The sequence below is a fragment of the Carassius carassius genome, chromosome 8 (genome assembly GCF_963082965.1).
Source record: "Carassius carassius chromosome 8, fCarCar2.1, whole genome shotgun sequence".
Lineage (NCBI taxonomy): Eukaryota > Metazoa > Chordata > Actinopteri > Cypriniformes > Cyprinidae > Carassius > Carassius carassius.
Window position 1 is genome coordinate 13,500,982 of NC_081762.1, and position 25,794 is coordinate 13,526,775.

The window sequence follows — 25,794 nt, forward strand, 5'->3', positions numbered from 1 at the left end:
ACTCCTTAGCCGCACAGTCGTTGAGGGTAGTGAGGACGGAAGAGGCACTAGCTCTGTTTCAGGCAAAAAAAAGTGCCCTACAAGACCTAGAAACCCCTTCATACACCTCTGGGAAGAAGGGAACAGTAGGTGGATGCCAAGGATCAGCGTGCAGCACATCCAGGAACCAGCCATCCAGCCACAAGAGCTCAGGAGATGGATCTGACTCGGGCCCGGGCTCTGAATGAGATGCTAGGCCCCGCCTCCAGTGGCTCAGCAACCTCATCACGGAACACCATGGGGTGTGATGTGCTGGGGGATGAAGGACCCACAGATGTGTACTCGGTGGGAAAGCCCTCACTGTAATCCTCAGATCTGCCCTGACCATATGCTGAATTAGTCCTCTGCTGCTGTGAGACAGAGGTACTAGAATGTGGCATTGCAAGGGGGACTCCCCCTTGTTTCATAAAGAGGAGTGTCGATCGCAATGGTCATGTTCCCGCAATGAGAACATGAATCATCCACGAGCGCTGCCTCAGTGTGTTCAAAGTCCAGGCACGAGATGCAGTGATCGTGACCATCAGTCGGAGCCAGGAAGCGACCGCATCCAGAAACACATCTTTAAAAAGACACTGCATCACTTGTGGAGCTCTTTTAGAACTTGCACTTTTAGATTTAAGTGCTGAAGCATCCATGGGAGGTCGCAGCCAGATCCCAATTCATCAGTCACATAAAATTAGTATATATTTTATAATAGATTAATAATAACGAGTAATAAATGTGACCCTGGACTACAAAACCAGTCATAAGTAGAACTTTGTACATTTGTAGCAATAGCCAAAAATACATTGTATGGGTCAAAATTATCAAAAACTTATGCCAAAAATCATTAGGATATTGAGCATAGATCATGTTCCATGAAGATATTTAGTGAATTTCCTAACGTAAATATATCAAAACATAATTTTTGATTAGTAATATGCATTGCTAAGGACTAAATTTGGACAAATGAAATGTCGATTTTCAAATAGTTGTATCTCAGTTGTATCTATTTATGACTGGTTTTGTGGTCCAGGGTCACAAATAATAGTAAAAAATAAATAATAAAGAAAGGTATCGACTCCTTCGTTTTTTTTTTTCGTTTTTTTTTTTTTTTTTACGGAGCCTTCCATTAATGTTCAGCACATGTAAGTTAAGTTCAAAAAAAAATAATTTGTACATTTATATATTTGTAATAAACATTTTAAAGATATATATTCACTTGCAATTATGTAAAATTAATAATATAAGTAGAAACACAGTGAATATAATATATATATATATATATATATATATATATATATATATATATATATATAATATATATATATATATATATATATATATATATATATATATATATATATATATATATATATATATATATATATATATATATATATATATATGCTACTAATTATAAAACTAATAATAAAATGCAAGAAGGAAAATTAAATTATTTTTTAATAATCCAATGCCTTGAGTCAATATTTAACAAGTGTTTTATAAATAGGAGATGCACCAGAAGTTGTTGTTCTCACCCTCTGAAACTGAAATGTCAATACGTCTGCAATCATATATGTTGAGAATCTGCATTGTTTCACTGTCTCTGAGTTCCAGCCTCCAACTTTATCCAACTGCTCCCCCAGTTTCCCACAGTGCATAAACCTTTTTTACGACTGTGTCTCCTCATGCCTTCTCCTTAATATATCTTCTTGTTTTATGACATGAAGAATGTATTATACATGCAACAAAATGAGAGAGTCAGTCATGCTTTTAGTCCATGTCCTCCTCAGGAGAACAAGTACTATCTCTGTGTTTCAGGCAGGGGCTGTTGGGAGACTTTCCATTCTCTGTTGCTATCTGAGCACCACAGCATGGCCTGTCCTTATGTTGTTCTCTTGTACATAGTTTCATGCTGGTTGCCATTTTCCTCTGACATCATATAGGTCCCTGGACCCCGTGACATAATCACAGGAAATCTGTAACCTCTTTAACACATAAAAGGTTCTTAAGATAGCAGGAACAGATGACATTGAAGGTCTCTCAGTTATTCTGATTAAAGCGACTGGGATTTGCCATAAACCATCAAAGACAAGGCCATGCTGCCAAAAAATAAAAGGGATAACAAAATCAGTGGCCCTGGCAATAAATGGGTATTTGAACCTTCTCAAGGGGGTTCCTTTGGAGAAATTGTTTGATTACAATCTTTCAGGCTTTGACACAGAAGTACGCTTCTTCACCTGGGCTAAGAGGCAATGATAAAGTACCTTTTTCTCCTATTCCTATTCCTTTTCTCTTTCTTTGTAAATGTATATCTTTTTGGCCAGGCCCCATTTTATTTCTTCGTAGACACTGCCATTAATCTTTGCAGTCCTTTGCCTTTAACCCCCCAGAGCTGTTGGGTTGGGAATGGGAATCATTTCATCTGCCATTCTGAAGAAACAAGGGTTTTGTTGTACTAAGAGTGTTTGGGCTCTGTCCATGGTGCTGATCTCCTTTTCTATTAGGTTTCCTATTGCTACATCAGTCTAGATTTTGTAAGTCATATTTTGACAGTAAAGCATGATATACTCTACTGTTCAAAAAGTTTGGGGTCTGTATGATTCATTTTGAAAGAAGTCTCCTATCTTATATTCACCAATGCAGCAGTAATTTAATTTAAGCTTTACAAGCTTTTTTTTTTTTAAATCCACTCGCCATTTTAAGGATCCCAATGTAATCTTGCTTTTATTTTATTTTAATTTATTTTTTTACAGAATATGACAAGTTAATTTTGATTATTATTATTTCTGGTAATCATCAGATGCTGTTTTTTGAGATTACCTTCTACTTAACTAATACTTTAACTAATTACCTTAACTAATATTGTACTAATATATATATATATTTTCTTCTTCAATATGCTTTGTATAGGAAATAGGCTAACTCTTTTGATAATTTGATAAGCCTAATTTCAATTGCAAGGAAATACAATTTGTAGGACAGAAAAAGCTTCCCCTCATCTTGCCCAAACGGGATTTTTATTTTAATACATATTGTTATATATACCATTACCATAAAGCTTTGCTAAGAATAAGTTCATGTCAAATTTATTTGACATGGAGATTTAAGGATTGCTTTAGTGGCCAACCTAATTACATTCAGAGATTTCCAATTTGGCATGAACCTTCTGAGGGCTGTAAGATGGACTCAACTCAAGCATGCCAGGAGAGGCAGACAGAGGATAATTGAGTCAGTTCTCCTGTATTGGAGGCTTGAAATGACATAAGAAGGAGAGGAGGCAGGAGAATCGAGCACAGCTGTGGAGAACATCAGTGAAAGGAGAGAAAACCTCCAGAGAATGGCTGAGAATTCAAACAGGAAACAACAAAGAAACAAACAGAGGTTGCCGTTATAATACACAGGAGATGGTGAAAGGAAGTAGTAGACAGTGATAGCTGGGAAGATACAGAGGGATGAAAAATGTAAGAGAGCTAGCAGGGTGCTTATGTTTCTCTGACAACTAGCCACATTTGGGAGGGCTTAACAGGAATACAAGAAAAATTGAGACAGAGTGAGAGGTATTTTTAGGAATTATGTGATGTAATAAATGTCCGTCCGTTCATCCATGGCTATCTATTGATTTGTTTATTTATTTGTTACCTGATTTTATTGAAAAAAAACTTTTGTTAGTGTAATAATGCTTAACTGCTAATGTCTTGGTTATAAAGAATACTTTTTATATTGTATTTTATATTATCTATTATTACTTAAAAAGCTGATTACTCAAATAACCTTAAGCACTGGTTTTGTTAAATTGCCTCAGCCAATATCTTTCTTGGTTCCTTTTGAAATGAAACGACCTCATCCGGATTTGTCAAACAGATTTGACAATGGACTTCTTGTTTTTAGATCTTGAGTCTTTTTATTTTTATTTTTTCACTAAAGCTGTTTATAGTTAGCAGCCAATTGACGGAGTCAGTTATTGTCAAAAGATCACTGTTTCAGGCCAGAGCTTCAATCATTATCTCTCTAAATGCTTCACAAGAGGAGCCATGTCAGGTTACCTCACGAACCTTTTCAGGTAGTTCTTCTTACCTATAGCCTACATTCTTTCAAAATTAACATGGAAGAGCCTTTGAACACAGTTGTACATCATTAACATTCATGCTGGTGTACATATCAAGTACTTCTTACAGGGCTCATACACTGCAATGAAAAATGTCATTCATGGGGTCCATAATCTGACTTGATATTCTTAATTTCCTGTTCATTAGCCCATGACTCATGATGGTACCTCAGGGCTGGGATGTGGGATAGGCACTGAATATTTAATAAAATGCAAAGAACTTCAGGAACAATGCTTTTGGAATGTATTATGAATCTGAACTGACCTATAAAATAGTATTAACCTACCTGGATTGGATTCCTTTCTGCACTCCCAGACATTCACAGCAAGAACACCAAACCTACTTTTAGTAATGACAATATTTCCATTAACTGTTTTTTTTTTAAATGTTTATTGCACCTTGCAACAGACTAGCAACACCGAACAACCAACAGATTTTTGTTTGTGGTTTCCTAGTCTGAAGAGGTCAAATAGGGCCTGAAGTAGATAAATGGGGTTTCATGTGCTTCTGAAATGTTCTAATATGGTCTGATCTGTCTTCAACCAAATTTGTATCAGTCTGTCTGATAGAAGAAAAAAAAACTTCAGATGTCAAGCTTTTAACACTCATTTAACATACATTTTATTTAAAACTACTTTTTTTGCATTTCAAAGACCCACTGTCTATGTTTTTGCCCACCTCAGCATGGTAGCTGTCTTTATGGCTCTTTTGGGATGCTAATGATGAATTACGGTCATTTTCATATTTGAAACCACCATTGGCTATTGCTTTCACATTAAAAAGGTTTTAGTAATTTGATCAATTGTGGTCAGATCAACCCACATTTGCTCAGGGCTAATAAAGACCAAAAGACCACGTTTTCACAATGCAAACAGTGAATCTAGATTAGCATTTTTGGCGTTAAGATGAGTAGCATATCAATTTCCATTTCAGCATGGGTCAAATGCAATCTGTGGATGGATTTCATTAAATTATAAATGATACTCCATCCTCATAATTAGGAAATAAAAAAATGTTTGCTGTTCCGACGCTCTCAGACCAGCAACAATAATTAATAACCCGAATTAATTAATTACACCTACACAGAGCACAAAAAGCATCCCTCAATTAGTAAGAGGAGGTGAGCAAGGGCATTCTTGCTGAAGCCTGATAAAAAGGCAGCTGGAGTCCTTTTTGATGAGAATCAAAGGAAATGGCACTGTGCTGAAGATGGGCCGCTGATGGCGGGACCCATTAGTTTGCAGTCTGTCTCCTTTAGCCCGCACCTGTGAGCACAGCCCTTCCATACCAGAGCAGGCCCGCGATCAATACACAATCGAGCCGTTGCTGATCTTTAGGTTCCTCTGATGACATTAAAGTAGCAAGGTCAGATTTCCATCAAAGTTTATGAAAGCAGTCACTGAACTTATTGCTAAACAACTAACTGCGTACTGCAGGGAAGGGAGGTGGGGTTGGGGGCAAATAATGAACATATTCATAGTCTACAGTCCTCCCTTTCATCTTTTGTTTGGATTCATTTACAAGAGCAATCTTACCTTTGGTTTCTGTGATCTCACAAGGCAGATGATCAAAGTGTGTGAAGCTTTGGCTTAGCCATGATGGATTGAAATAGATGAGTGGCGTACTATATGACGCATGTTCTCTATAATCCAACCAAGGTCTTGTGTAGACACAAATGTGTTTTGACATGCACCAACAATCAACCGCAATGGGCTTTCATTTCTGTCCATTATGCCCTCCCATTCGTAACCTCTGACATGCTGCATTGTCTATGGCTTCACTTATAAAGCCAGCAAGATTGAAGATAGATAGTTCAGAGAGGTACATTTGCTCTAAATGAGGTCATTTTGAAAGTGTTACGACTCCCAAAGACCGCAGAGATGATCAATTGTCAGGCCGGGCGTCTGAGTGTGTATGTGCATTGGCCTTTTTCCAAAACATTAGGATGAAGGTGATGATATGAACCATCTTCTTCCAAAATACCAATACTTTACTAAGCCCTTTATGGTTTTGGTCAGGCTTTAAGTGACCCTGTCATTTATTGTTTCCCCCAGTTTGTTGTATCATCCATCTTTATAATAAAGTGTGATTGAAAGTATGCCACGTAGACATACCACTACCTTTTTTCACATTTGGTTTTCTCTCCCACCTTTGTTTGCTTAATATAGAGCTACAGCTGTACCTTGGGACAAATATGGAGAAAATAGTGTCAGAGTGAAATGCAGCCCATCTCAACCAAGCAGCTGTGTGAACGCCATGCAGGACTGAGAGTCCACATTCAGCTGGAAACAAATAAATCCATCCCTTCTAGCCATGCAGTCATAATTGTGATAATGAAAAGAGAATATCGCCATTATACCTCTACCAGAATTGAACGGCGAGGCCAACACACTCATTGCTGCTTGCTGGCAGATGGAAATGGGTTAAAGAATCTTATTATTCCTGAGGGATTGTAAGTGGATCGGTGCCTTGCTTCTCTGCCCTGAAAGGAGAATAATTTATAAGCAAAATAGAGCGTTGAGGCGAGGTCGCAACACATTGTAATAAAGTCGCCCCTTCGGCACCAGTTTGGGCTGTATTGAAACCAAATTGGGATGCTAATGTGTTGGGCAGCGTTGGGGCCTCTTAGGTCATATGCCTCTGGAAAAGATCAAGTTGTTTTCTGCTCGTCTTAAGCTGCCGGATGACAGGCTCTTCCTCCGGAGGAATGAAATGTTTGTTTTTCTCACATGGCATCGTCATGTTGAAGTTGAGTCTTCTTGGACCTTGTCGCACAAAAGGCTCGGGGATATCGTCAGGGTCTCTACTGAACCTCCATGTGCTGATGGGAGAAGACAGCTGTTTGTGAAAATTGCCGTCTCAATTTTAGCATGCATGAGTAGTTCTTTAGAGGACACTTGGGTAATTATTAAAAAAAAGCTTTGCTTTTTTTTTATTTTTTAAATATGATGTAGATGAAAATGGCATCTACATTCTACATTACATGATTTATTATGAATGGGATCTCTAATAACAGTTATCTTCAGTTATCCAAAAATTTGTTATTTTGCTTGTATAAGTTTTGCTACCCCAGTAGCATCAAAAATTTAGACTGCAGTGAGGCATACTGTAGAAGTAATTGGTTTTTAATTGGTTTTAAAAAGCAGTAAAATGTGTACAGTAGCTTATAATTCTATAAAAGCAAATTTATTCAGTTGATTTTGTGTCATTTGATCTGTACAATTGTTTCCATCTTTTTATGGACTTTTTAGGCTTTACCCTGTCATGCCAATTAAGATGTAAAAGTAGTATATATGATTTCTTAAAGAAAATGCCTTTTTTTCATATTAAAATAATGTGGAAAGCTTCACCCAAAAATGAAAATGGTCATAATTTACTCAATCTTAAAGTATGCCATTTCAAAATTCTCGTAAGAGTTTCTTTTTTGGAACTGAAAGAAGATACTGCAAAATGTCTCATTGTTATTTTGTCCACCCAGTATAAGTCTATGGTGTCATTTGGACCCCAGCATTCCTCGAAATATATTTCTATTTTGTTCCACAGAAGAGAGAAAATCTTAAAGGTTTGAAATGATATGAGAGTGAGTAAACTGAGTTTTCCTTGTAAACCACAAATGCCTTGTTGAAACTAATAGTGAAACAGTATTTTAACATTTACGGAACATCACCTTTCACTTTTGTTGGTAAGCAGTATCGACTTATATTGTACCTTAATATGCATCAGTATTTCTGTGTTCAGGAAACCTCTTTCAAACAGTTATTATTTTGCAGTTCCTTTTAGTGACGCTATTGGGAATGACACTTGCCCTTTAACTAAACGAGAACAACAACAACAACAACTTTAGAAGAAAGTGAACTAGTAGTTGCAGCCAATATTTAATCATCTTAAAATGCCAATACTACTTTATATCAACTAGATTATGGCCCGTTTAATTAGAAACATTGTGCTGAAAGAGAATTAAACACCTTCCTGTTAGCGCTTTGCTGTCCACCCACGTACTGTAGATACTGGAGATTTTTGCTTACCCTTTGGGACTCCAAAAAAAACCATCCGAAAGAACATCCCGCTTTTTTACAAATGCAATCGATAGACCACATATTAGCTGGTACAAAAGATGGAACATTGAGGGCAGGAAATGCCCTGTCACCCTAGAGTCCAAGCTGCAAGGTCCAGCCCCAGCGCTACATGTCTAAGGCAGCGGGATGGTGATGAATGGCCAGCCCAAACGGAGGTCTGCTGATAAGAAACCCAGCCAGTTCTACAGTTTAAAACCCATTCCCCAACTTAACGTTGAGTCTTTAGCTTAGATATGTGTAGTGAATCTTCAAACCAACTGATACTGGCATAGCCTTAATTTGTTTTCAAGCCAAGTGTGTGATTCTCCGTCTTCTACATTTCAGGGTTTTAATTCTGTGAATTGTTTCCACCACCCCCCTTACTGTTAATGAAAAATGTAAAAAAATCTGTTCTGCTTTCAAAGTCGCTAAGATTTTATATGTTGAATCCTCAAAGTGTTTAAGCAGTTCAAGCAAACTTGCAAAGAAAAAAATAAATGCCAAAGGGACTGTGCGCATGAATACAGCTGCCACAAATAATAAATCCTTGCAATGTATAGCTTTGGCAGGATTTCTCGAAATTTGCAAGCCCTGTTTAATTTTACACGACTACGCACTTGCTGTTAGAGATGCCCCAAAAATATGTCATTGCTAACATTTTCTATGCTTTGCATCTTCGGGAAGTTTCTTAATAAAACAGAAGAGAAGGAACTGATCCCGGTGCTACGGTGTCTTTGTTAGATCACTAGAAAAGATGAAAGAATACTTTTCCTGGCACTTTCTCATTATAGCCCCTTTGAGTGCTTCTTAGCCATTCAGAACGGGAGAACTTGCTGTTCTTTCTATGAATATAGATTTGTACAGATTGTTTGAATGATAAATTCATTTGAATATATGACCTGGTTTTTTCCAAAGTGGTCGGAGAACTCCACAGGAAAACCAGACAGCTCTGTGTTGCTTCCTTACAGGCGATTTCTAAGTAAACCTGGCACTGAATGAAACGGTGGCGGCTGCAGTTTGAAGGGCAGTAGCGATCTTTTACAGAAACTCTTTAAGAGGGCTGAAGAGAGGATCGTGATGGGCCAGTGAAGGGCATTAACAAGTTTAGATGTTATCCCCCTTGTCACTCTGTAGCTCACACTGCTCCTCAGACCCCTGGAGAAGGCCAGTCTCTCCCTGGGGCGTGCCTGTGTCACACAGACTTATCAGCGAGATTACTGGAAGATTTGTAACCTTTGCTAAATCATACTGGAATTCAGTCGGCTGGCTCAGGCTTTATGCAAATATGAAGCAGGGGAGACAGCTTGCACTACTGTTTTAATATAAAAGTATTTTTAAAATGTGATTATGGATGGACAAAATAAGTGGTAACTGTGATTCGTTTGTGCCACTGGGGATTTAATTTATTTATATATATATATATACACACACACACACACACACATATTAGACATTTATGTATTATTGGCATGTTTTGTAAAGCTCGGTCACTATATTAAATTATAAAAATGCATATCATAAATAATTATTAAACATAAAATTATTATTATTGTTATTATTGTGTATTAAGAAGAATACTGTATTATACATGATTATTATACAACTTGTGTTGAATTTATTATTAGAAGTAGTAGTATAAATTATTATACACTAACAAAAATAGTATTTTTTACTATACACTTAGTACACTTATTTTTATTTAAAAATTTATATGTTGAAATTAACATTAACCAGCTGTATAAAAAAAATATTTGTCATTATAAGTTCATTTGTAATGCATTAACTTATTTAACAAATCTTTTTATTTTTTTTCTCGAATTGCAAGCGTCATCACGTGATCCCAATATGGCATGCACATTAGGAAATAAGGATGCATTGAAATGCTTTTTAAAAAGATTCCGTACAGGCTTCTCATGCCTGATGACCAGCACGGAGACACTCATTTACAATGACAAAGTATGGCATGGACAGTTGGCTGGTTTTTGTTGTCTTTTCCACTGATGTACCGGATCTCTCATTTTCGTTTCATTGATATTCCAGTCGGCCTCAATGACAAACGCGAGTGATCCATCACCACTTTAAATGGCAAAATTGACAGCCCTCAAGGGCCTTGAATGCCTGTTTTGCTGACACAAGATTATCACATTTATCCTTTTTTATTTAATCCTTCCAATGTGACGCTTTTTCACATCCAACATGGTGTTGGCGGTTGGATGCTTGTTCCCGACACTTTAATTTCCTAAATGCTAATCGGGTGTCAGCAGGTTATAACTGACACAATTAACATGCAGAAAGATGTTCTCATATTTTTTGCTTCTTATTGTGCAAATAACACTTCAACAATCACCCTTATGGTCTTTAAATTATCCAGCCATAACATACTGAGATCAGGGGCCACTGTTTTGACAAGCAGGAGGCATGTTCGGTTGATGTCCATCATTTAATTCAACCCGTTTCACTTGCTCTGAGATCGAGGTAATTAGGAATATCAAATAAAGGGAGTTGCCAAGTGAATAACTAAGGACATAGATATGACTTTGTTCTGCTGCATAACTTTTTACAGGAGTCCAGTGCATCGAAATCATAATGTTGCTCATTATTAGGGAAAACTAGGGGTCTAATGTGTTAATTTAAAGATGTATTGGCGCTTTATGTTATTTATGTCGGTCATTAAGAAACCCTAGCCACACTATGGATTATATTTTACATGTTTGAAACTCCAAAGATCATTACGAGCAAGACTTTTAGCTAGAAATCCATAATTTGCCAAGCATTTGTGATTACTTAATAAATAATTACAAAAGTACTAAACAAAACCAAAGCCTCTGGGAAAAAAGCTAAGTGGCATATTGCGGGGTAACGTTGTACAATGGAACAGTCTTTTGTAAAAGATTATTATGAGTATTTGTTCTAGTAATTATGATTAGAAAGTGTTTTTTGTGACTAAAGGATGGCATCTTAACATAGTTCTTGGGCAAATGTTTTTTTAATGCTTTTGTATTTTTACATGGTATTTGCGTCAGAGCTTTTTAAGTAAGTCATTTTGTTTTCCTTTATGTGATTAATGTTCCTGCTGTATTGTTTGACGTAATGAAGTAATTAATCTTGTTCGATAGATTGTCTCTGTTTGTTACTTTTCTTGGCCTAATCAATAGTCATTCATAAAATCAGCCAGATCAGCCAAAAAAATGCCATTATATAATTTACGCTGTGGTCAGTACACACTGGTTTTCTTTTGCAATGCTTTTTGGGTCTTCAGAAATAAAGACACAATAAGAAGTCTGGTTTAAGGTCTATAAACAACCTCTAGAAGACTCTAGACAACTCTTAGAGTTGTCTGTCTAAACCTTCTAAAAGTCAGCAGTGAATTCATGGCCAAGTCATGTGTAACAGCACAATCAGTGTACCTCTCTCTTTATTTCCCAAACTAGTCCCTGGGCCACATTAATTTCTGAGTGCTACCGCTGTGCCCTTGGTTTGGATCCAACCAGGACATAAAGCATGAATTGGCGATTAAACAACAAATAATTCAGATAAAATGTTGTGCTCTTGCTCCCTAGCCCTTGGCTTGTCAGTGTGGCATGGTAATAGTGCCAAGAGTAATTTTGTTTACTATGAATTGCAAAGAAAAACTTGTTGATACATTCTTGAATGTATGGTGTATAACTGGTCTGATAAAATAAAATAAAAATTTGCACTACTGTTCAAATGTTTGGGGTCAATAAATTTATTTATTATTGTTATTTTAAGAAAGTAGTGCATTTATTCAGCAAAGATGCATTAAATTAATCAAAAGTGACAGTCAAAATTATTATATTGGATTTTTATTTTAAAAAAAGATTTATATTTTAAATATATGTTGTTCTTATATATATATATATATATATATATATATATATATATATATATATATATATATATATATATATATATACATATATATATATATATATATATATGGAATTTTACTATTAAAATATTACTATTTTTACTGCTATAGTAGTATATGAATAACATATGCTAAAAGTGATATTTTCCTTTACAGAATTGCAGAGTAGTTCTTGTGGGAACCCTGGTGTCCCACCTAAAGGCATCCTGTATGGGACGCGCTTTAATGTAGGCGACAAGATCCGCTACAGCTGTGTAACCGGCTACGTGCTGGACGGCCATCCTCAGCTCACCTGTGTGACCAATGCAGGCAATGCTGCTGTATGGGACTTCCCAGTGCCCATCTGCAGAGGTAAGCAACCAGCAAAATATCTCTATGTGCGACGTGCATGAACGATACACTGCAAGTGTGTGCGTGTTTGTGTGTTTCCCTGCATGAGTCTTTGATGTTTTTCTGTGATCTTTTGTCCTTGCGGATGCTTGTGCGTATATGCGTGCATGTATGGGTGAATATGTATGGACAAGTGGCTATAGTGGGATATAAGTACTAGGTTATTTTGATTAGAAATGGCGCAACAGATCGAGCCTTTCATTTTGAGATCTCTTGAACATTAGAACTACATCACATCTTTGCTCTTGTCAGCTCTTGTCAGCTAAACATTTCCATGTTTATTTCCTGTCTATCTATTTCAATCTTCCATTCTTTTCATTTAAACCACCATAAGGGTCCTTTTGCATTTATTTGACTCTTTCAATCAGTTTTTGATTACCTATCATAATTCGGCTCACTTTACTTGCCCACACTGTTGTTTTTCCCCTAAAAAGATGAGTCAGGACTCTGTGTTTGTTGCAAAGGTATCAAGATTTATTGTCCTATGTTCAGACCAATTATAATGTGCATTAGCCATGACCATTCTCAAATAAGAATCTCTCCATAGACAGCCTGCGCCGGTTTCTGCTCCAGCGTTTTTAATAGAAAGAGGGAAATGACAGCGTCTGGATCATGCTTGCTTTGGTTGGACACAAATTGCAAAGCCAACTGTGCTTGAATAGAAAATAGCCTGAGGTACTAAAATGTGGAGCCTCAACCTGGCCCAGAATACAGTGGGGTATGGAGGAGCAGACCAGTGTTTGCTGCACTTATCATCAAGGGAACAACTTTAAGCTTTAATGTCTTGTATGTGTGGATATGTTTTGATTATTGGATTGTTTGTTAACTAAGCAATCGCATAGAGTACTGTAGCATAGATCTGATTTTTATTCCTCATTAAGTACGTTTTATAATGCATGTTGGGTTTTGTCTCTCTTATTAGTGCATTTAGTCATTGAATAATCATAAAAACATCAAAGAACATTCTTAATGTTCTACTTGTAAGTTACCTTGACAAAAAGTGAATCTTTGTGTTAGATGGTATCTATGAGCAAAGTAGATGGGAGAATTTAACATAAAAGCAGCTCTGAAATTATAATTTTTTTGCCCTGCAATTTACAGTTACCATTAATTTTAGATTAATGGGGGGAAAATACATTTTAAATCTTAAGTCAGGGGACCTTTAGAAATACTGCTTCCACAAATGTCAATGTTATGCTAAAATTCTGTAATGTATGCATCTCGGAATGCAGAAGTGGAGATATAAAAAGCTCTCAAGAATATTTGTGGCCAACTTTCACTTTACGTTTTCACTTGTAATTGCATTATGGATACTCTGGATTATTTATTTATTATTTTTATTATTTATTTATTAACTTTTTTGTAAACCTAAGTATTATTATATATCTAAAATGATTATATTTAAATGCTTGTATATATTCACTATGAATTTTTTTAATGTCTTCCTATTTTTCGGAATAAATATATAATAAACATATATATATATATATATATATATATACAAACAACTCAGAAAGCTATAATATAATACAGACTGCTTTTTCAGCAATTTGTTATTTTGGAATTGACTGAAACAAATAAATGTTTCTGTCAGCTGTTTCTAACTTCAGTTTCAAGAGTTTTTTTTTTAGTTTTTTTTTATCAAAATTGCTTGGTTGTGCATATCTCCATTCTTGGATGCCTTTGGCACAGTTGGTCAGTCTGGTTTAAGGTGTGAAATAGGCATGACAGCACTGCTGCACAGGTAGTAGAACAAAAAACGACAGTTACAGAGATTTTTTTATTTAGCTAGGGTGAAAACTTTTAGCTCTGATATTAACTAACAATACTGTCAACACCAAATCTCATGCTGCACAATGCCACTGGACTTGTTTATCGTAAAAAAAATAATAATCTTAATAGACAATGTGAGACCCTCAGAGAATTGTCATTTTTTGCATTTTCCTGAGGATTTTCTGTTTTTGAATATGAGCAACTGCCAAGATCTTGAAAACAAAGCTCTTAACGCAGTCAGCAAAATCAATGCTGCTTTTTTAGACTGAGAAACAAAACATTTTGTATCTGGAAATCGTCCAGACGAGCTCTCTGCATGTTTTATTAACATATTGAGTTGGCTTATTTGGTCCAGTAAATTTTGGCTGCTAATAAAGGTTTGTGAATGGGCTCTGTCCTCTGCAGAGGTCAAGGAATTCAAACTCGGTGGTAACTTGGTAAACCCAAGTGAAATGGCCATCTTGTCATGGTTGAGGGAATGTAGCTCTGTTAATCACACAGCTATAAAATGGCATCATTTAGGTCAGAGACAGAATTTCAGATTCGCTTCAAGCTTTGAATTAGCTGAACAAAGTTACCTCTCATCATCGTATGCCTTCACTGTAAACAAGTCTCAAAACCTCAGCTGGAAACCGGTGCCTTTAAAGGTCAACCATGTAGCGAGATAAAAAAAAATGTAATAAACAAATAATATCACTGTAATGTGTGTCAGTTAATTAACCAAATCGATCATTGCTTGTAAGTATTTTTTGCTTCCAATGATCTTTATCTTTCTTCACTAGTGCTTATGCTTCTAAACCAATCCTACTTAGCAAGGCCAAGAGTGGAATAGCTAAAATTATACTTTGTCGGAAGGAATTCCTCAGGGAGTATTAAAATGCTGATAATTCAACGCTGAGGCTATGAGCCTTAATGACTGGCTTTTGATGTGCTAGACTTTAATTTTGACAGGGTCTCTTTTTTTATTAAAGAGTTCAAACTCACTGTGGGCTGCAGCATTCGTGTTTCTACTTTCTCCTTCCTGTCTGGCTTTGACAACCATAGGGACCACCTGCTTAACAACGTAAATCACTTGAGCACTTGAGCAGCCCTGCCGAAATTGGAGCTGACACCCACACCCTTCTTAAATGCAATGTTCTTGCCAGGGATTGCTTATGCGCTGACTTGATTGGTTAAGAGAATCTGTCTCTAACTGCACAATTTAAGCCCATGAAGAAATGTCTGAAAAAAAAAAAATTACAAGCCTGTTTTTCACCAACACTGGTGATTCAACAATCTGACAGACTATAGAACGTTTAAGTACATTTTACATTTTAGCACATTTTATTATTACTTTTTTTTATTAGTTTATATTTTTAGTCATTTTATGTGCTTTTGTCATTTTTATAATTTTTTTTTTTTAATTTTACTACTTCAGCTTGCAAAGGCAACATTTCTCATTTTCATTTACAGTAGTTTTGAATATTATGTTCTCATCTAATATTTGTTTTTCGTTGTAATTTTTATTTCAGTTGACCAGATTTATTTTAATTGTAATAGTTTCAGTGAATAGTAACAACACTTCTATGGAGAACCTTATTAGATTCTGTGATGCATGGTTATGGAGCAATCTCAAGTTCTCTTGAAAGATAATAAAAGACTGTTTCTGGGTAGAAGGGATTTGGCTCCTGGACTCATGGGGTGATGGAAGTCTGTTTAATCTGTTGCAGTTTTTTGCTTCTTGACACTTTCATATGCTAATGCTATTGTTTTATTGTTTTTCTCGTTCATAAATCTAGATATTGCAAATACAGTACTGCTGTTGTAGTGAAAATATGTTGTAGTTTAGATATTTTTTTATATAATTGGTATCAATTAATAATAATTGATATATTTGATAATGAATTGTTTAGAATTGGTTATTAATGTTAACATAACCAGCGGTTTGTCCAATTTGTTAGAGAACAGCTGGTTCATGTGGTTTTGTTAGCTAAAAGTAGCAATCTAACTCATTTTAGGTGGGTAATTGTTTTGTGGTAATTGCTAACCCCTAGAATTTTCATTTTAACATTTAAAATTTTGACAACCACTATCTCATATAAAGACAAATGCTCTAATTCATATAGGGTACCACACTGCAGATGCTATCTGTATTCCGTTAGTTGAAACCATGCAGCCATAATGATGTTGATTTATGGTGTGGTTTGAAAGATCTCGCCACAGTCTGTAGGACAGTATGTAATTCCCTTGAATTCAATTCCTATGTGCAACTCTCATTTAAGTGATGGACGAATGCCATTTATTACATGAGTACAGCAATGGAGTGCAGCAATGACTGTATGGGGTGATCAGAGATGGGAGCCATGCCAGAAGAGGAGGTGAATACCTCCATCAGAGGAGACTACTGCAGTGAGCTCAGTAAGGGTTCAAAAGTACAGCTGATACCCAGAGAATTTGAACTTGCATGGTTTGAAGTTGAACTCTAGTGCAGAATCAGCCATTGCCTAGAAGTTGATACCAACTTTTTCAGGTTTCTCAGCACCCCTCTAAGAAAGACGCAAAGAGAGATGTAAGTTTTTGAGACAGCTCAGCAACATGTATTTGTGGAGTGTGTCATTTTTGTGCCAATAGCAGCACCAAACAAAGCTGCAATTGGCTTCATTAGAACAGCACAGGCATTTCTGTGAAAATTATTTGGAAATCGGCTCTTAAATTGCTCCACTGAATTGAAGCAGTCAATTTTGTAAGACTCACTTTACTTATACACATGAATTCTGTTCAGCCTCCTGTCTACTATTTGGTCAAACAGATGCCACCAATTTCAAACAATTATTTGAGCTATAAGCTGACATGTTACTGACAAGCAAAGTTTTGAAAGTTTTACCAAGCCACAATGTTTATGTTCTTCTGGGATGCCATTCTACAATAACTTGGCTTATTATTTGCCAGCTTTACTATTTCATCCACCTGTTTTTGTGAGGGGGCACCAGTGGCTGTCCTGGCTCACTTTGTGCCCTTGGCAGGATAAGACATGACAAAGAAAAAAAAAACACTTTTTTAAAAGCTTGTAGTTCTGAAAATATGGAATATGTGTTTGTTGTGGACATGTGTTCATTGTACAAGTAGACGTCCATAGTGGGCTGTATAATATATTTATAGAACGTTCATAGGTGAAGCATGTGTAAGGCTGAGGAAGGCTTAGCCTTTCCCTGGCCTTGGGGACTTAGGATACAAATGCCACTAAATTGGACAAAAATGCCCTTGCACAAACAAATTAAATATATTACTTCTGTTGCTAACAAAGTGAAAATGAACAGACAGTGTCGATTGTGGCATCAAATTAAGATCTGCTCATGTTGCACCGTATTTCATTTTAGACATTTTTAAAGTGTTGCGCATTTTAACCAATCACACATGATTCAGTTGAGCTTAGGAATGCAATGGCCAATCAGAGCCGTTCAGATGAGTCATCGCTGAAACTCATCAGTTTTGAGTGCTGAGTGTGCTCTTGTTCTCTGACTGAATTTCGCAAATTCTCTATCAAAAACATCAAAGCTAGATGCGCTTACAATGTAAGTAAGAGATTAATTTCACAGTGTATACAGCTTCAGTGATTATAACGATATTTATTTTAATTTTATAAATGTCTAAAGTTTTTATTAAATTGTAATCAAGTTCAATACAAATTCCGTCCCATTAAACATATTTTATTGGCATACATGACACCCATGTCTGGCTGTTGCCTTACTCTGGAGTTGGTTCACCCTCCACCTATGACAATGGTCATGTGAGATAGATAGATAGATAGATAGATAGATAGATAGATAGATAGATAGATAGATAGATAGATAGATAGATAGATAGATAGATAGATAGATAGATAGATAGATAGATAGATAGATAGATAGATAGATAGATAGATCGATCGATCGATCGATCGATTTGGCATATATATTATATTTGCTTCTTGCAAAAATAACAGTGTTACTAACTAGCATTATCACACAGATCTCTAAAAGAGCTCATTGACTTATTACACAGGCTGCACAGGCTACACGTTCACTGCCTTTGGTGTTTTTCTTCACATCAGTGCAGGCAGCCTATGATGCATCCATCATAATTTAAAGAGTGAAGTGATAATTACTCCCTCAGTTTTTGCTCCTACTGCCATGTTTAGTGGTTACGATAACAGTTTGATGCCAATTAAGGTATTACTTTACCCTCTTGCCCTCGTAATTTCATTTCACCAAAGACGTGCAACAAAGAGTTGCTTTAGGATCAGACATAGAATAGATTTACCTTCCGACTGTAAATACCCGATATCAGTCTTAAAGAAAATATTGTCTGTAAAACAAATCAAAACTGTTTTTTTTATTAATACCTCAGAAAGTATTTGTTGAACCTGTGCAGTGGAAACTGTTTGTCGGGTCTTTAATGTGACTATCGTTGTGGTTTTGTTTGGACAAAGCCATGAATTATTCACAGTCCCATTTCGAAAAGAAAAGTAAAAGAGCCTCAACTGTTATTTGATCTATTTTTAAGTAAGACTTCAGTGACAGACAGACAATATATTTAGGAATGTTAATATTAGACACACAGAGTAGCCTGACAGTTCTTTGATCGCTTCTCTAAGGTAATCTTCACAGACTGAGTGTGTCTCCTGGATGAACACATTGTGTGCTCTTTCTCTCACTCCGCACAAAAATGAAGCCTTTTAGGTATTGGGATGTACAAATTTTGGTGGTGTTTTTATTTTTTTATTTTTTTTTTGCGCCTGTCACACTGTCTTGTCTTGGACACTGGCCCCACTGTAGGGTTGGAACAATGCTGATGCAAGCTCTAGACCTCTTAGATGCTAAATGGAAGTGGATGTCTAGGAAAAAGCCCTGAAATGTCACCTCATTCCAAGGCTTAATGCCAAATGAGCTCACCATTTGATAGCTTGTGGTATGAATCAGCTAAAAGAGCAGTGTGGACATCTCCTTAGTGCTTACAGTTTAGAATAAAATACCAGTAAAAAGTGCTTTATCCTGAGAGTTCAAACAGCTGTTACACTTAAATGCTTAAAGGGATAGTTCACCCAAAAATGAAAATTCTGTCATTAGCAGTGCCGGTTTTTCCATTAGGGCGATTGGGCGATGCACCACCAAAGTGCGAAAGGGAGGGGGTTTTTTTCTTTCACATTCAACCTCAGTGTCATGCTTGCTTTCACTATTCTAGACTGTTTGTTCTGTCTCTAAATAGTCCAATCAGCGTTGAGTCGCATTTTGTGTAGTACCGCCCCTTTTTGGGCGATTTCTGTCAAACTGAGAATCGCCCCGAGTGCTCTCATAGACTTCCATTCAAATATCATTTTTTTCAAACTGCAGGCACTGCAATGCAATCTCAATGAGTTCCGGGAGGGCTAGCCCTAACGTGCTTTCGTCATCGTGCATAACCTTAACTTGTGCAACAACTGGTGGGAACAGTGACATCCAATAATATTTAAAAAACTATTTTTAATTTTAACAACAAGAAAAAATGAAAAACTTCTTTAATAGCTTTATCAAATGTGAAAAAAAAAAACTCAGAGAGACGGCTATGCAAATTTAGTTGTCAGCTGAACTTGATCGATATCACGGCAAACGTTACCTCAGCGCAGATTAATTCTATCGTGTCATTGAAAGAAAGACCATTCATTCATCGTAGCAATAAGGATAAATTGGCAATTAAAGAATTAGGACCACCAAAACCAAATTTAAACATCAAACAAGAATCTACAAAGGGAGGGAAGTTGTATAAACGAGGATTTTCAAGGATTTGGTATGAGCGGAGAAAAAGGCTAGCCGGCTGCAAAGTAGCTGACGCTTTATTTTGCTCATTTACCGCTGCATTTTGTTCCATCGCGAGAGCGTAACGGACATCGCATGGACAACTACAGGCGTCACCGAAATGCATCATCTCTCGGAGAAGGTGAAAAAACACGAAAGAGCAAAGATGCATATGGATAGTAGGGAGCAGTGTAATGTAAGGGAGAAATGTAGTATAAGTGAGTAATGTAAGTAAGCAGTGTAATGTAAGTGAGTAATGTGATATAAGTGAGCAGTGTAATACAAATGAGCAGTGTTCTATAAGTGAGTTGCGTAAACAGTGATTTATGTGACTTCAGTTATTTCTTATTAAACTGAAATCGAAGTAAAAAGTTTTTTTTGGAAAAACCACATCCTGGCGTCAGTCTTCATTTGCTGCTGAATTGTTAACACGCATATAGAAACATAAGGAGAGTAAGAGATTGATTCTCAATGTCAGTTTCTTTTTAATTAATACTATAGTAGTTCAGTTCCCTTTACATCTTTAAGTAGCCGTTAATTTATCAATTGAATGGGTGACTTATCCTCATTAATCATGCAAACATTTGCCCCCCCTGAGAGAATTGGCAGGAGCCGCCACTGGTCTTTAGTTATTCACCCTCATGTTATTCCAAACACATAAGACCTTCGTTCATCTTCCAAACACAAATTACTGGTAAAATATGAGAGCTTTCTGACCCTATATAGACAGCAACTCAACTACCATTTTTGCTCTATTTGTACAATGCTTTCCAAAAATCCTCATTATGAAAATACAAATATCCTGCTTCCTCCAAAATCCACACATCAAGGGCTCTGCTTTTTGGATGCTCATTTGCGACTGGAATTTGCCCTCTTTCTTTATTAGTAAATCATTGTCTCAAATTACCAGAAGTTGTCAACTTTTCTATTCCCGTAGCTATCATTATTTTGCCAAACTGTACAAAACATCACTGGCCTTTATCAAGCAAACAATTTTAACCATGTCTTCTGACCTGTGTACAATTAAAAGACAGCCAAGCTGTTAATGCTAGATTCTATCTGAAGGAGCCTTTGTGCTCCTATACATTGAATGATAGTTTGGTACAGCAATGTTCTGACACTTTAATGCCTGGCTTGTCTGGGCTGTCTACTCCAGAAATGTTCACCTGTCAGAGTTTCACCTGCCCACTTTACTCAGTTTGTGAAGCTCTTGAAAGGTTATTCACAAGTTTTATTAATGGCTTTGCTCCTACTTGCTTGGTTTTAAACACAGAGGGGGGGTTTTTGTTCATTTGTGTAAGTCAGATGCTATCGAAAACTGTTGGTTTGATTACAGGTATAGTTTGTTAACTGTTGTTTCTGTGTATGTGATTTGCAATGTGATCCTTAATTCCACACAAATAGGAATAGCAAATGCTTGCTTAAATTATTATTATTAATCTTTTTTTATTTTTTTTGTAATTTCATATGGGAACTCAGACATAATTTACTGCACCAAAACATAGTTCTCATGAATGCATCATTAAATATTTAAACTCTGCTATTAGAGATTCAAAAATTGCATACAATATTAAAATACACAAATATATGTTGTGTGCTTCAGGCTAAAACTAATTGTACAGCATTTTTGTTCTTTTCTTTATTTGCTCTACAAATGAGTCTTTGAATAAAATATGTCTTGAAAACAAATTGATAGCACGATTAGCTTGGTTCATTGTGTATATTATTCATGATAATACGCCTGCATAGGTGTAATGCGTTATAATATGAAGCAGTACTATGAAAGGTATTGTATAATTGATGAAGCACAGTCTGAATTAAGGTGATAAAGAATAAATTAGTAAACACGTATAATGAAATTCAGTCTGGTTTGATCAATAAGTCAACAGTATATTGCTCACATACAGTGCCGCCCACTAATATTGGCACACTAATATTGGCACCCTTGGTAAATATGAGCAAAGGCGACTGTGAAAATATATCATCGTTTATCTTTTTGATCTTTCATTCAAAACATTGACAAAATTCTAACCTTTCATTGACGTGAGTATAATATCTCTGAAGTATATTCCTATTTACATTTAAATGTTTAGCACACCAGGGTGATTATGAACATGAAATTGTCCAGCCAAGACTTCCTGTTCCACAGAATAATAAATATGAGGAATGCAAAGGCCAAATTCTCTTAATCATCTGTCACAAAGAGTAAAACCAAAGAATATAGTTCTGATGTGGAGAACAATATTGTTGAGCTTCACAAAATATAAAGTATTTATTTCATTATGTGAGTTTCCCCCACTTTACTATGTTTTACTTCAATGAAAGTTTCGAATTTTGTAATATTTTTGAAATAAAGATCAAAAGGATAAACAATGGAGATTTATTTTCACAGCCACCATTTACCAAGGGTGCCAATATTAGTGGGCAGCACTGTATAAACAGTATATGCAATTATATGAAATTATATTCATAATGAATCTATTTATATATTTATATGTACAGTATATCATTTTAATTTACATTTTATTTGTTGTCGTTGCATTTAAACAACCCCCCCATCTCTTTGTATATTTGAAGTAAGACGATCAGAGATGTCGGCAAACCCATCCGCCTTGATCGTCCATTTACCCCAAGGGCCAGTTAATATGCTTTGCCTAATCCTATCCACAGAAACAACAAGCACAGTGATGAATATTTACTGAGCTGAATGGTGCTTATCTCCTGTTTGGCATGGAGGACAAAGAATTGCAGATCCTGTTTATAGAACTACATTTACATTTTTTCACCACACTCATGCATAATTGAAGCAACATCATGAGAGATGTCAGATATATTGCCTGTCCCTATAGGTACCGTTGATGTAGTCTTCTGTATTTAAAGAGGGAGAAAGTCCTGTGCTTTTCAGTCTCTAGCTTGTTCAAAATTCAACATACCCTGTTATAAATTGACTGTTTTATAGACCCTTGTTCTCACAACAAACACTTGTGTATGAGGTGGTTTAGAAATAAAGGACTCTATGCGTCATTTGAGTTATGTTATTTAACAAAATTCTCTCATCATCTCCATCTTATGGTGGAATGATTAATTGAATTCTGCTTCATTATTGGCTCTTTCAACATAATTGCATTGCAGATTTCCAAAATCAGTTGATGAATAAAGATAATAAATGAATCTCAGAAAACATGGCTAAAGTAGGATACATGAGAGCATACAGCATATCCAGAGCCCCGTCTATTGTATATATTAACATTATCTCATTCAGACCATACTTTTTTAACCAAAGCTTTTCAATGCCTGAATGGATTAAAAATGGATTGCATGATTTATTTATTATTTTCCTATTCATACTTTCAGACACCATCATCACCATTATAAAAACCTTGTCAGAAAAAAAAGATGGAAAATGGATTAACTTATAGCTATATCTGTTCATACGGGGGTTTGACTGTTCATGATGATAACACTCAAAGGCTTTACTGAGACAAAAGACATCAAATTAATTCACTGTTTTCTTTTATTTATTATTCCTGAGGAATTCCACTTCATCCATTTTTATGGAGAATACTATACATGGCTGCCATCCCAAAATGTCCATGTTCAATATTCATTTGACTCATCACTTTTAATTGTCATTTTGTCATTCAGCAAGGATGAGGGTCCCTGGAATTCAATGCATGAACCGAGCCAATTCAGCATACCAATCATCTTTTTTATCCTGTGCCATTACCGGTTTGGGGAATTACTCTCAGCTTCGGGTTTCATAGCACCATTTCCATAGTAGATCATAAAAGTGAAGTATGCCATTTTTAAACAATTGAAATATTAATAAACTTTATCCCATTCTAGTTTAATATCAAAAGACATCTGTAAGTAACATTTTATGTTAATTCACTTGGGAAGTGTAAACAATTGTGCCTTCAAAACATTACTATCTTTGTCTGAGAATTACGACCAGACTGACATAGCAACAGTTGCTCAGCCAATGGTGTGCTTGTGGGGGGGTTGTTTGACAAATGTCTGATGAGGAGAGTGTCTGCAGAATGAACTTTACTCGTTTTTAATTAGTAAAAGTATTTTAAAATGGTGTCTCCTGTCTCAGCTCAATGTAGAAACAACTATAAATGTATAACTATAAATTAGCACATTTAGGTTGATTCACTGAAACATGTAAACAATGTGGTGCTGTCCAGATTTTGATTTGTTTGAGAATCCTGACCAGCCCAACATAGCAACAGTGGCACAGCCAATGGCATACGTTTTGAGGTGGGACTTGCTGTTTACTTGACCAATTGCAAATGGTTGGAGATTAGGAAACAGTCATTGTCTGACTATTAACTGTGTATGGTGATACCAGTGACAGAAATTAAAACTGAAAATGAAAATGTTAATACTGTTTTGCATCTTTAAAAAATAAATAAATAAATAAACAGAAACTATGAGCTCTAACAGAATCTGAAGGTAGTGTCTGATTTTAAATGTAAGTTGTAATGTTTTAAGGTATTGTTTTTCATTACTATTTTGAGTAAGGTGAGACAGATGGTTGAGTTTAGAGCTTATTTAAAATGGGGTAGCATTTTGTTAGACACATTTCAATAATGAAACGCACCCGAATTTTGCATTTCAACTTATCACAGAGACATGCTTTGGTGTCACAACATGTCAGAAAACAAAATGACTCAAGGACAAGATCCTTGAATGCAGTTGTAAAAACTGGTGTATAAAGTTTCATGTTGGCTTGTCACAGAGTAGCCTAGTTTCTGCTCAGTATTCAGACATTTTAGACAATACTTGTTTGAGCATGGCTGAGTTTTTATTATCTGAAAGTTTAATGTTAGCTTACAGAGCTATCAAGTAATGTGAATTAGACATTTTGACTGGTTAGTATTTATGTAGGTCACACAATGTCTCAGGGAGTTCTGTCTTAAGCCCAGTGGTTTGGTGAATACAGTTTTTTTTGTAGAATAACCAATTAATAGTTTACCGCGTTTTATTTTGTTGTTCGACAATTATTATTTATCTATTTTTATTTTTCCTTTGCCCCAAAATACAACACAAGTCTTCGGATGGAAGACGTTTGTTCTATGAAAAAAAGGTAAACTCATATTATTAATCCATCTAAACATCACATTTACCGGCTTAGTCATGGTGAAAGTTAAACTTTAATGATGCATAGTGCTTTAAGCCTCTTTAAAATGAAATGTTTACAACCACAAGCAGCTGTTAAAAAAAAACATATAGATTGAGGATCTTGTAGAAGCAAGGATAAAATAACATTTTGTGTATCCATCTGAAATGTTGTTCTTTATTTACTAAAATAAGTTTAATCTTACCACATCCAAAAATTTGCTATTTTATTTATTCACTATACTATTTATTACTAATGTCTCATTAAATTTCAGAGTAAATCCTTTTCACTGAACTTGTTAAAAATAAGCTTTAAAAGTTGTGGGAAGCGTGGTGGTGGTGATGTTGAAGGTGAACGACCGTGGAGGTATAGTTCTTTTATAGCCCTAGTTTAGCTTTTAAGTTCTGCCACTTTTACTTCGGCTTCAAAATTCATAAAAGCTATATTATTTTGTGAAGAATATCATGATGTAAAAAAAAAACATGTAAGTTTCATTACCTATGATGAACAGAAAGCTTTTTTTTGTGATAATCCAGAAGCCTATAGAAAAATCCCATTGGCTTTTTGTCAAGGGAACCAGTGCAATGCTAACACCCGTTCCGCATACAAAGTGACGTCATAGTTCCCCGCTCCATTCTGCATG

At 35.8% G+C, this 25,794-nt stretch overlaps 1 protein-coding gene across 1 annotated transcript in view; it reads left to right on the forward strand.

Moving 5' to 3' along the window:
• csmd3b (CUB and Sushi multiple domains 3b) overlaps positions 1-25,794 on the forward strand; it is a 423,699-nt gene that overhangs the window by 136,660 nt on the left and 261,245 nt on the right. The window contains exon 4 of the mRNA XM_059556241.1: positions 12,231-12,425. Within this exon, the coding sequence (XP_059412224.1) occupies positions 12,231-12,425 (195 nt within the window). The remainder of the gene's footprint in view (positions 1-12,230; positions 12,426-25,794) is intronic.